The sequence below is a fragment of the Talaromyces marneffei genome, chromosome 6 (genome assembly GCF_009556855.1).
Source record: "Talaromyces marneffei chromosome 6, complete sequence".
Classification (NCBI taxonomy): domain Eukaryota; kingdom Fungi; phylum Ascomycota; class Eurotiomycetes; order Eurotiales; family Trichocomaceae; genus Talaromyces; species Talaromyces marneffei.
Genome location: NC_072353.1, coordinates 2,960,027 through 2,972,627, shown reverse-complemented (window position 1 = coordinate 2,972,627; position 12,601 = coordinate 2,960,027). Strand labels below are relative to the sequence as shown.

The 12,601-nt window shown below is 46.2% G+C and overlaps 4 protein-coding genes across 4 annotated transcripts; 1 reads left to right on the top strand and 3 right to left on the bottom strand.

Annotated features, from left to right (window-relative positions):
* Positions 1-4,704: 4,704 nt before the first annotated feature.
* On the bottom strand, positions 4,705-6,155 carry EYB26_008574 (uncharacterized protein; the record flags this gene model as incomplete). The annotated part of the gene is made up of 2 exons (XM_054267825.1): positions 4,705-5,967; positions 6,027-6,155. 2 exons carry the CDS (start codon positions 6,153-6,155, stop codon positions 4,705-4,707), a joined length of 1,392 nt encoding a protein of 463 aa, XP_054123800.1.
* Positions 6,156-6,695: 540 nt separating this feature from the next.
* On the top strand, positions 6,696-8,238 carry EYB26_008573 (uncharacterized protein; the record flags this gene model as incomplete). The annotated part of the gene is made up of 2 exons (XM_054267824.1): positions 6,696-6,999; positions 7,067-8,238. 2 exons carry the CDS (start codon positions 6,696-6,698, stop codon positions 8,236-8,238), a joined length of 1,476 nt encoding a protein of 491 aa, XP_054123799.1.
* A 132-nt stretch (positions 8,239-8,370) lies between these two features.
* On the bottom strand, positions 8,371-9,256 carry EYB26_008572 (uncharacterized protein; the record flags this gene model as incomplete). Its single annotated transcript, XM_054267823.1, has 6 exons — positions 8,371-8,403; positions 8,465-8,554; positions 8,608-8,696; positions 8,799-8,929; positions 9,008-9,030; positions 9,125-9,256. The coding sequence occupies 6 exons, from the start codon at positions 9,254-9,256 to the stop codon at positions 8,371-8,373; spliced, it is 498 nt and encodes a 165-aa protein (XP_054123798.1).
* A 1,694-nt stretch (positions 9,257-10,950) lies between these two features.
* Positions 10,951-12,326, bottom strand: EYB26_008571 (uncharacterized protein; the record flags this gene model as incomplete). The annotated part of the gene is made up of 6 exons (XM_054267822.1): positions 10,951-11,554; positions 11,606-11,723; positions 11,776-11,988; positions 12,038-12,117; positions 12,179-12,189; positions 12,264-12,326. 6 exons carry the CDS (start codon positions 12,324-12,326, stop codon positions 10,951-10,953), a joined length of 1,089 nt encoding a protein of 362 aa, XP_054123797.1.
* Positions 12,327-12,601: the final 275 nt, after the last annotated feature.

Here is a 12,601-nt window from a genome sequence, read left to right as displayed (position 1 = left end):
TCAAGCACAATAATGGAGAGTCGGTCCCTGTACCTCCACTAGAATTAGCCCCTGGATTAGAACAGAGTCCGCCCTTGTCAAGGTCAAGACCTAAAAGGCTAAAACCCACCCTAATGGGGCTGGCTGTGGTCGACCGAGCATGGAAGACCCTCGTGACGCGTACATGTAATGTTCCTCGATAATTCTATGGAAATCTCCGTGTGTAGTGGCAAAGTATACTCTGAGTAAAAAAAAAAAAAAGCAATACGCCAAGCAAGGGGGAGGGGTTACATTTCATCTACGATTTACGGATAGTATTTACTCGATTGAGGCTGATGGACATTGGTGATTGGGTACATATATACATATTTACCTACCGGTTATAATTCTGGCTCGTTATTTTCTTTTGTTGACATCCATTCGCAAGTCACTAGTTACTAGGCGCAATATACAGAAAAAGGAACATGGGCAGATCAGTTGTTTACAGAGTAATGACGGGCGGTGATCTCCACTCACTACCACGTAGATACCCAAGCTAAAAATTTACATTTCCAGTGTCTGGATGTCAAGACATAATTTGAATCAAGTCAATCAGGTCAAATGATATAAGCGAAGGGCCAATTAATGACCTCTTCATCTAGAGGCGAAATCCTTCCCGGTCCCGGAGGTGTCAAAGTGATGATGTTGAACCAGGCATATCCTTGTTACTCGCCAACTCAATGAAATCATTGGTCATCGGGCCGCTTGTTACTAAGTCATCAAGCCCTGTCAATTTAGTTTTGCTAACACCACAAGCCTACAAGACCAACAAAAGGGTCACAAATGAAAGAGGGGCCGCGCCGTTATTTTAGCGGCAAGCCCTAACCACCTTCAGACAGCCGTTGGCGCTGGCACTTTGGGGGAAATGTTCTTAATTTTAGGTGTGAAAGGACAATGCGTCAGAATTGATAGGTAGTTATCCTTGATTGATTGGTCGGGGATATTGATTCCGGGCGAAAATAGACATCAAGGAGCTCTTATTCTCAAGTGCGTACTCCGTATGTGTTGGATTAATTAATCTACACCCTCTAATCTGAGCTTCCCGATTCAGCTCATCTTTGAGTCGATGTATACTATAATTCGCGATATTATTATTGGAAAGATGAACCGTACCCCTGTTTAGTTTCGAATGTTTGGGAACGAATGAGCGTACAGCGATGACAATCTCGGAGATCCACGGTCTGTTGGGGAGAAGGATTTTGCAAGATCGCCAAATGAAATACGGCATGCCGTCAATGAAATCTATGGTCTAGGTACCTGACTACTACCGAACTGCGGTTAGTACTTCCCCCTTAGAAGTATGGATTGTAGCAAGGGTAGTCTCAAATGTCGAGAGCTAAATCTTTGGCTGAACGTCCCTTGTGCCTGGCAGTCTTCCTACTACGGGGGTATTCTTCCCCGCCATGATTTTCCCTTTGTTTGCAGCGTTCATTACTTATCGACATGTGCTACATGTGCCACTCTGCACGATTCTTCAGTCAAAACCCGAGCGAAGCTTGGGCTACCTATTGACTATGCACATACCCATGGTCACCGAGACGCCGATATCCTTGTCAACCTCAATTTCAATTTTAGGGATACGTACTTTAGATTATCCCAGACTCAACGGCAATGCTCGGTAGGGACTCTGCTAGGGAGAATGAAGGAGTAACGATAACACTAACAGAATAGGGGATCAACTGTGGAGCACAATAATTCCAAATCATTGTCCTAGCGCAATCCGTTCAGCGGCCCACAGGTAGGTACCAGGTGTGGATCCCTGTCAAAACACATTCAGCCTGTCAAAGCCCTGCTCGAAGACTAGCTTCAAGAATGCATTTCAGATCGAATATACCAGCACTATTGCATGAAGGTTCCGGAGTACATACTTCATCAACACAGCTTGGTGGAGGTTTAATCTCTCGTTTTCCAAGGCAATGTCTACTAGTTTCGTCATTCTTCGTGGTCGAGAAGAAATAGAGAAGAATTGATCGGCAGCCGTGCGTAACGGTCCTTGCCTGCCTGTCAGCGTCAGGACTATGCATTGCAGAGCAGGGCAACGAGCTCAATGCTTAAGCGATGGTGCCGGTATTTTGGAACCGCGATGTGGCTTGCCTGTTTTCTGTGATCTGCGACGGGAATATGCAATGTTTGGAGATGCAACGAATGGCAAGGGTCAATCGTCCTTTGCCTTCTCGTGTGATCTGTACTTAATACCACACATAGCACGGAGTGCATACTACGTAGTGGTACCGTACGTAGCTGGGTCGGGGAAATGTGACTTGTCAATCCTTTTGCCGCGTGGGATTTTGTTGAGAACGATCTCGGGTTGCTACGGAGGCTTAACGATCGCGACATAGGTCCTGAATAGTGAAAAATGAAGCAATATTTTGATCATCAATAATAGTGATTAGATCGAGGAGTAGTATTGCTTCTTCCTACGCAGGTAACGAACACGCCCGGTTAGAGGTATCTAGATATCCGATCGGTCTATGCCTTTTGTGAGCTAGTCGGGACCCAGCCCGAGATGAAGCGATACTGTAATTATCGGTATTACAGTTACTGTAATTTACAGAAGGATAGGACTCTGGCCAAGGTTCGCCGTTGAGCCAACATCAGCACAGACGTTCTGCTGCCGATCCACTTTTCTCCATTCCTCGACCCAAAGATTTCGTTGAACGGTGCGTCTCTTCTGTACGACGTCGTACAGAAAACAAAACACGACTAGAATAGCCCAGGTACCTAGTACCTACCGAGTAAGTAAGCGATGCGTAATAAATAAAAACAATCTACCCCACATATCTCGTACTGGCATGGCAGGCGCACTAAGGACTAGTTAAGCTCTAAATCTCTAAGCATGCAGCTCGCGCCTTCGCACTCTTTTGGGAAGATCGAGTCATCCCAGCTATCCCTTTTGGGCCTTGCATGTAGGGACACGAGCGATGAATCATGGAGCTGTTTTGTGACCGGTTTCTGGGTTCCCGTTTGGGCTTGCTTCTAGACATCTGGAATTGACCAATGACAACTCATCACGGGATATCAGGTGTTGGTCTTTCGTACTCTGGCCCTTGATGTCGTTACGTGATAATCAAATACGTAAAAGTGTAAAAGTAACAGGAAAAGTAAAAGCAAAGCACTCCGTACACACATGCTCAGCGTTGCTAAAAAGCAGGGTAGAAATTTATATTTCCAGACGTTGTGATTGGGCTCAATTGACAGAAATGGCCCGTCCCGCGCCATCGATTCCCGTCCCAGATTGTATCATGACTGGTTTGGTGGAGCATCTATTGAAGACCTGCTGCAACGATACAAGATGTGTCGTTTGATTGAGTTCTACTTTCGTATGTTATTTCCAGGCAATTTAGTTAGTCGGGAAATTGGTTTTATATTTTCCCATGATTCGCCGTGGAAATCTTCCAGGGATATCCATGGAACTTCTGGGGTAGAGAAAGGGAGAGAGATATATATATTTCAGCGGGAGGATGCATCTTGAACGATATCTGTATGGCTCATTTGAATATGACATCGTCCGAGCAGCAAATCTCACAGGAAAATAGAGTCTACCTAGGTACCTACGTAGAAATTGATTTACTTGGATACTCAATGGCACGCCCTGCGTACCCACATCTACGAATATAATCATGGGACAAAGAACCCCGGACTTGAGACAAACTAGATTGACGATTAACCCGTAGATGTTGCACAGTGTTCGTGTATAGAGAAGACGAGATGATACTTTGCCCATATCTAGGTATCGACTCCATTCATCTGATATCTATACAGGCTCTCACTTGTGACACCGTTAGTTCATGTGTAATCGGCGAACTGACCAACCTCGGGCTTTAGGTTGTGTAACCATTCAAGCCTCATCTCAACGAGACCTGGTGGTCATGTACCAGGTTACCTTGTCTACCCAGGTAACGTAGGTAGGGAGTTTTTGAGATTGATGCAGGTAGCCTTAACGGCGATATGTGGAACTGTCGGACATAACCGATATCTGTTTGATAACCTGGGTTAGTCTTAGGGTTTGGGTGACCATGTAGCGTTACGCGAGCTTACTTTCATCTATATCAATGTGACACAGGAAGCTTGTATGTTTTAGTTCATAATTTCCTTTATGCTCTGGAGAGGTGCATATTGATTAAATGAGGCTGATCTAATATTATACGGGTGGTGAGATCGATAGGTTCAGGACCTGGTGTTTCACCGGTAAAGAGAGATACAACTCTAGAACCCGATCAAAACTCCTTTCAGTGAAACCTCTGAATCCTATGAAACTTTACGGCCAACAAGAATCGTTGTACGTGATACCACGTAAAAAGCTATCTGGGCTGTTTGAAGGTACCTGGCAGTGACTTGGTAGTACCGCAAGCGTGAACCGGAAAGCCAGCAAAGTATTTCACTGACAAGCAAGGTTGGGCCTGTTCATTTCTCTGATCATATACCCAGGAGACTCAAATAAAGCAATTAGAATCATTTTCGAAATGTTCATTATGTAGCTAAATATCTCTAATCGTCCCAGTCGTAAATAGAAGTTCAAGATCGTATTCTTGTATGCTTTTTGTCTTATCCAAATAGAACGCCACGTCAAATGTTTACTGAGTCGAGTTTGCTGAAAGTGTGTAGAATATCCCTGAGGACAATTAGATGCTTCTTCTCCTTTCTCCCCGTGTTTCGACCACTCATCCACATGAACAAGGAGCGCATTCATTGAAACATATCCTCTGCCCGTCGTCTTCTACCACCACGTCCTTCCAGTTTGTTCGAGAATAGCTCCTTGCCCGCATTGGTGTTGTATTTGTCTGGGAAAAGTTCCTTGACCGCTTGTGTGTTTCCTTGGACTGCATGACCGCGAAGAGCCATGCCTATATCATTAGAAGCTCCTTTGATGTATATTTGATCATGAGCTCCATCAACAAGAGGCACACTAATCCTCTTCGCAAACAAATCAGCAGTCTCATCTGCAGCATCGAATGCATCCGTTCGTCTATGGTTGCTATTCGTCTTAGCGGGAAATAGCTCTTTCTTGAGATAGCTTGCTGCTGTCCTATTCGGAAACAACTCTCTGGTGTCTTGGCTATCGCCTGCGGGGAATAGTTCTTTAGAACTATTTGCGCGACTGCCACTAGCTGGTCTAGGAGAACGTTCCCGGAACCGTCTGCGACTCTGTTGTAGCTCGTCATCGCTTCTTCGCAATGCGTCCAAATCATCTCGCCCCGGAGATGCACTACGATCACGAAGTCGACCAGACTCGCCACGATTACCACTTCCACTGCGTTGAGGGAAAAGTTCTTGCGGTTGGCGTGCGCCCCTTCTGGGCCGACGACGAGCCTCCGATTCCGAGAAATCGTCGCTCGAAGCGCCTCGTCGATCCGGAGCAACACCATCATCATCATACATGCTCGCAGTGAACCCATCATCGTTTCTATTCCGACGCCGACGGTGCTCACGGTCATCAAATCGAAGGCGACGATAATCTCCGTCGCCTTCGTCACGTCTGCCACCTTGACGGCGCTTTTCTGCAAGTTCGCGGCGCAAACGCTCACGTGGATCATGTTCTGGATGCATGAGATAAAATCGACTAGCCTCGTGAGCGCGCGGTTTCTTGCGATCTGTCTTCACCGCTGATCGCACTTGTAAGACCGACTCTGGATGCGACAAACAGGTTTTTGCAGTCCGTAAACGTAGCGCGGGGAGTGCGGAAATGTCCTCTTCGCCAAGCTGAGTGAGCGCAGTCAGAGCCCGCAAACCAACCTCATTGGAGGAGTAGACCATGTTCGCAGACGTGTCATCAATCCATTCAATTCGACTGGCCTCTTCATCGGGAAAATAACTTAAAGCGAATTGCTTGATGTGATCTGTAGTCATTTCGTCGACACCGCGAATATGGACCTTTTCATAGTGCGCTTCGGCTGTCAGGGGGTCGACGACGCCATTTTCCGCTGTGAAACCTGGTTGTTCGATATGATCCTAGTTACCACATCGGTCAGTGATATCAGGTCGACTGCAAACAAATGGAACAAGCTCACTGTCTCAATGACGTCTGCCTCAGGAAAATGACCCAAGTCAATGTCCATGTCAATGTCCATTGAGTTGTTCTCCATCGTGTTGGTAATGGGCTCTGTTGGTGTTGGCTGCTGAAGAGCCGTCACCTCCATGGTGAGCAAGCTCTGTCGCTTGCAAGTGAGTTAAGGGCGCGGTAAGGTGCAAGTATAAAAGAAAGACGAAGTCGGAAGAGAAGTGTAGTGGATGTAGAAAATGTAGGCAGTTGTTGCACCAATTGACTCCAAGACTCAATGAGAGAGTGAGGGTAAAAGAGGTCTCGAGAGAGAGATAAGTTAGCTTTGCTGAAGACTTGAAGAGTCAGCCCCGAGAGGTCGGGTTGCCGGTCTTGGCAAATGCGGAGAGCTCAACGGCTGGATGACTAAGCAGTCTATCACTTCTTGCCTCATAGACCGGAAGTGATGCCGAACTCAGTATGGATTATGGTGATCGGGCTTTCGTTTCATTAATCTCTGAAACGAAATTCTAGTCTATCTAGATGTCGTTTGTATGTGCGCGGATTGAAGCGTCTCTTGTATGATAGATCTACTCCACCTCCAGCCAATCATATTTGCCCTCTCTCTATTTCTCTCTTAGCCCACGCGACTTGACAACGACTTGGTATCTTCAACTCCTTCTAGTCAGAGAGCGGGAAAATGTCATCAAACTTGGATACACCATCAGCAGAACATACAGCATCCGAAACTTTGCTAGCGAGCATTCTCGTGGCCCGTTTCTTGCGGTCAAACAACTATCATGAGACTCTAGATATCTTTATTCGTGAGGCGGGCCTGCCGTCTGATGCTGGGGTGGTCAACATGAATAAATTAGATGAAAGTGACGGAGTCGATAAGTGGACACTAGAAGGCATCATCCGAGAAAAGAAGAGATTCGACCAGACATTATCGTTCGAGCGCTATGGTCATTTGCCTGTGAAGAAGGATGGATGGAGTGTGCCGGGTAAGTTGAATGACTGTATACGAATGCTATAAAAAGGCGACCGGCTTACAAGAAATGAATAATATAGCCCCAGAAGTACCCAAATTGATAGAAACACCAGCTTCATCTAATCTACTCGCGGCATCCGTTGAAGAATGGCAGATTGACGATAGAGACCAGGACAATAGTCAAAGAGGTTCATACCTTGTCGCTACAGGCGCTGATAGGCGTCTAAATCTCTTCAATCTAGACGCCAATAACACTGTAGCAACGTCAATATCCGGGCTGACGGACTCGCCTATCTTGTCTTATGCTAGTATTCGAGGACAATACCAGCTATTAACGACCATGTCCGGTCAGCTTCTTCTCGTAAGCGGCAATGAAGTTATAGACCGAAGGAAAGATCACAAAAAATACGCAGTTAAAGTTCTCGCATATGAGGAGCATGACGAGAACATTTGGGTAGTTACGGTAGGATGGGACATGCAAGTTCTCATATACCGTATGATTCTAGCTTCTTCCTCGAATATAGAGCTGAAAATCGGTGAGCCAGTGGGATCTATCAAAGTGCCATCCAATCCTGAGTCGATTCTTCTCGTACCGCATCCAGAAACCCAAGAGTTGACTCTTGTACTTTCACGGCGGGATTCAACATATATTTACTATTACAACGTCGAACCATTACGGTCAGTCAACACTCCACAGACATGTGAGGAGACCGGCAAACAGAACCTTGCGCCCAACTCCAATGCATGGGTTGCATTTTCGCCGTCCTGTCTTGCCCAAAATCCTCGCGATCCTGGCTTGGTTGCAGTAGCGTTATCAACGTTGCCGCATATGAAAGTGATGATTGTCCGTTTGTTGTTTCCAACAAATAGCAGATTTGAGGATGGAGACGGTATTACAGCAACCCAACTCAGTCAATCATTGGCTTCGCTTGCACTTCAAAGCCATGAAGATGCTGCTATCATCATACAAGCAAATACATTTGCGCCGCAGACTGCATATTCGACTCCACAGGTTGTATGGCGGCCGGACGGATCTGGCGTTTGGGTTAATGGAGATGATGGTGTTATCCGTGGAATTGAAAGCAAAACAGGAAAACTGGTGGCGATGCTTAAGAATGGGCATGAAGCTGGTAGTAAAGTGAGGAGTATATGGGCCGGGTGGGTTGAAGGAAAGAATTCAACTGAAGAGTGGGTTGTTAGTGGAGGGTTTGATAAGAGATTGATTGTTTGGAAGCCAGGAAGTTCGGATTAGTTCTTGGTAAGAAAATACATAAATAGAGTACAAATGGAATGCCATTGAGAAGGAAACCTTCGACTAATCGAGTATAATTCTACATGTTTTGAAATAGGCTGAAAGCGTAGACAAATATTTACATCACAACGTCTATTTCACGTGCAACTGGAGGGTCTCGAGAACCTGAGAGAATAGTTAGACATTCGCGAAGTTGAACATATGCAGATGACGCGATGAGACATACCTCAAGCTCAATCTTGGCCTCAGCAATGTCCTGCTCGCTGCCGCTGCCGTTGGCAATCTTCTGAGCCTCGGCAATCTGGGAACGGATAGCCTGTAGACTGTATTAGCTTTGATAGTTCTGACATCTTGGTTGTGACAACTGACATCAGCGGAGAAGTCTTCAAGAGGGTAGGCCTCGACGGCGTTGATGCTGAGGCGGGAGTCGGGCTGAACAACGGCGAATCCACCAGAAACTGTAGACATATTACATTAGCCAGTCTGTTCTATCAAAAACTCGGATCCAGGAAGCGGGTCGTTCTTGCAACCACGAATCGACGATTTGCGCGGCGACGTACGGAAGAATTGCTTGGTGCTACCACTCTCCTCAATAACCTCAACAAGGCCGGGCTTCAATTGTTCGATAGAGGGAACGTGGTTGGCGAGGATACCCATCTCACCGGATTCGGCGGGAATGTTGACCTGGACACTATATCAAGGAGAATTGCAATCAGTCAATGCCGGGGTAAAGGATATGTTGCTGGAGCTGCAGAGGATCGGAACGTACACATCGGTGGACTTGAAGAGGTTCTATGTGGATGAAAAGAAAACTATTAGCGATTGAACCATTCGAACACAGTTAAACATTTCTAAGTCCCGCGAATTGAGGATGCAATGATCGTACCTGGTGAGGCATAGCCAAGGAGAGCTTGATCTTGTCGGCGACAGCGTCGGCGTAGGTTCTGCGACCAGCAGGGATGCGAATGGCGGTGGGACGTACCCGGAGGGCAGCCCGTGCAAATCGAAGAGAGCTCATTGTGTATGGGATGTGAACAACGGTGAGAATTGAATGCGTTATTCTCTTCAAACTTCGAATGGCTGAGGTGGTTCGAGAGAAACGGTCAAAGTCGGAACAAACTCAGCTAACCGGATGTAGAGCCTTGGCGTTTAAGTCACGTGGTTTGTCATCAACAGAACTTCAGGCTTCACTCGTAAATGTTCCATGATTTTAGGAAAGATATTCCTCAGCTTGAAGAGATATGAAATAGAATTCTAGGCTTGATTGAACTGTCCATGGATACAGACCATTGAAGGGCTGCGATTGTCCAAGATAACACCCCAAACGATGCTATATATTGCAAATCAAGATTCAATATTTTAGGATTAACAGCAAGTTGCTCAGGATTTACACTCTTTAATTCTTTCCTTCGAATCATTGATAGCATTAGAATATGTAACCAGAAGGCTATCGTAGAGAATCTATGTCATGGCATTCGATGTTCGGAGAGGATATGGAATTATGGATGGCTGCCACAGTACCCGCACTAGCCACATCCGACTAAGCGAGACCGCCCACACAACCCGCGCCTAACAAATCGTCTGCATTGGTGATACTACTTTGTTCAACCTCCAGTTCAGCCCTCACCACGACAACCTCCTCATCGCGACAGAACCGTCAAGATGGCCAGTATGTTTAGTTGTTGACGCTGCAGTATATGTTGAAATGTTGACTGACCTCTCTGCGCAGAGTCCAAGAACTCGTCTCAGCACAACCAGAGCAAGAAGGCTCACCGTAACGGGTTCGTTTGCTCCCAATACCGTCGCACTTTTTCTATTCTCGCACAAAAACAACTACACCGAATACGACCGTTTCTGCAACATATACACCTGTTGTCGACAATTTGCTAACTGTTTATTTGCGCAATCCAGTATCAAGAAGCCCAAGACCTACCGTTACCCTTCCTTGAAGGGAACCGACCCCAAGTTCCGACGCAACCACAGACATGCTCTCCACGGCACCATGAAGGCTTTGGTACGTTGACCGATCCTCTACACAAACGACACCTTTCGCACATACGGCCCGCATGAAAGAAGAACACAGACTAACAACTTTTACAGAAGGAGCGCAAGGAAGGAAAGCGTGAGATCGCCTAAATGGGGAATCAGAGGAGGAAAAACAAAAAAGATACAATAAAAACAACAATTCATCTTTGATTTATTCGGCGAAAAGCTCATCTTGTGTGATAATGATCCTTCATGATTTGTCAAATAGACACGACAATTCGACTTGAGCGGAGATGACGAGGCTCGACCATTTTCCCATCGCTTTCCTTTTTACAGGTAGACAAGGGCCCATTCGAAGGTGGGTATATTTCGTGTTCGTTTCGGTCGTAGGGAGAGAGATATATACGAGATGATTGCAGGGTTCAATTCTGCTTGGACCGTTTTGTGGTTTCATTGTTTCATTCGAAACAGGCATATGTGTGTACAGCTACGCGGCTTATTTCCATGCCCGACTGCTGAAGGATTTTTTTCTTTTACGTGCCGAGATTGATTTTGCCCTCCAATTACCAAACACCCTACTCCTTGTTCACCATGGCGGAAGGGTGCATGGACGGAGAGCTACATGCATTTATCGTAGACATTCGTAAAATAGGGGGTTTTTAGTGGTTGTGAGTTTATTCGCTGAGGTAGTAATCTATCATCTATTTGAAAATAGGGAAATATATTCTATTCCACCCATGCTTGCGCCTTAAACATGCCTACCGGGTTGCGTAAGTAATCCGCATGCCGAATCACCCTCACTTCCGCGGCCTTAGTTCGTCGCAGATGCTCTCGAAATTGCAATTTCTCTTCCATCAAGCCAGTAGGATCTATCGTGTTGGCAGTTGCGGCAAGCTCGACTTCTCGAGATTCCATGGTCTTTAATAAGATACTGTGCATGCTCGAAAGCACTTTCTCGGTAGATTTGGCCAGGGGTAGTTCTGTCGGAGACACATCGTCCGGTGATACCCAAGACTTTGTGTTTCTGAGTGTAGGTCCAGTAGCATAGACTGCTTCACGTAAACGGGCGACTGTCAAAGCGGCAAACATGTCGCCAGTACCGTTGAAATTACATTCCAGAGCCGGAATGTCAACATGGAAGAGTCGTGGAGAACCATCGGAGCGAACGGTGGAGCCGATGACGGTCATTAAGCCTGATGGTGTTGATGAGCCAAGGTTTGATAATTGCACTGATGTGACGATAATGTGAGGAACGCCATATGTTTTATGGATTATGGTTATAGCGTTGGCAAGGTCGGTTGTGTTGGATATTTTAATTCCGGATAATATCCTTTTACTGTCTGTTAGCTGCAACCAGTCAGGCCAAAAGGGCATTACGCACTCGGTTTCAAATTGATTTGGTAAGATCAGATCTGCATGATGCACAGTCTTTTTATATGCCGGAACAACATCCTCCGCCACATACAAGCGGCCCAAATCACCCATGACGGGATCGAGAACTATGCCCAAGCTGTCAGCGTTTGACTTCATGAGTATAAAGGGTAGTCTTACTCCAGAAAAAAGACCCAGGCTTCCCTTCTGCTCTGCGTTTCAAATCCTGAGCAATATCACCCACTGCCTCGACGACTGCTGCAGTCGGAGCGTAGCCGGAGAGCAGGACATCGAAATCAGTGAGATAGCTTTGAGTCAAACCCTCGTAGAGGGTGCGGATCTCCTCGGCAGTAGTTTTTGTACCTTTTACTTGGCGATATCCAGTGTGATTGCCTGAAAACAGATGATTAGCCCTGAATGGTTGATTGCTCGATATCCTTACTATAATGAACTGTATTGATGGCAGCTACTTCACAGCCCAGGGACTGCATGACGAATGTAGCCATTGTGTTTCCCACAAATCTGATGACGAAGAACAAGTCAGTCGAGGCAGTTTATAAATGTTTTATAGCGCGAGACCAACCCATAGCACACCTATTTACATAATTAGCATCTTGGAAGAATACAGGTATAAATGCGGAACCGTCGGGATAGAGGACAGAACATACATGGCTGGCTATTGCAAGCACTTTGGTCTCTGGAACCGTGTTTTCCTCCTGGCTCAACGCCATTGTTGCTGTGATGGCCGACGTCTGATATTTATATCCCAATCCTTGGCCTATTTCTGCGCATGCGACAAGGATGGTCTTTTTTTATCTGGTGGTCCACGTGATTGTGTGGTTGTGCATGCAGATCAGATTCAATGTAATGACAGTGACGAACAAATGGGTCGAAAGTGACAGGCGAATAGAACTACAGACATCCAACTGCTAGAACAAACTGGGGTATGAGTCATGAATTGAGGATATTCTGAAAATTGTTCTATGGTTGGTTATCTGCGGCATTG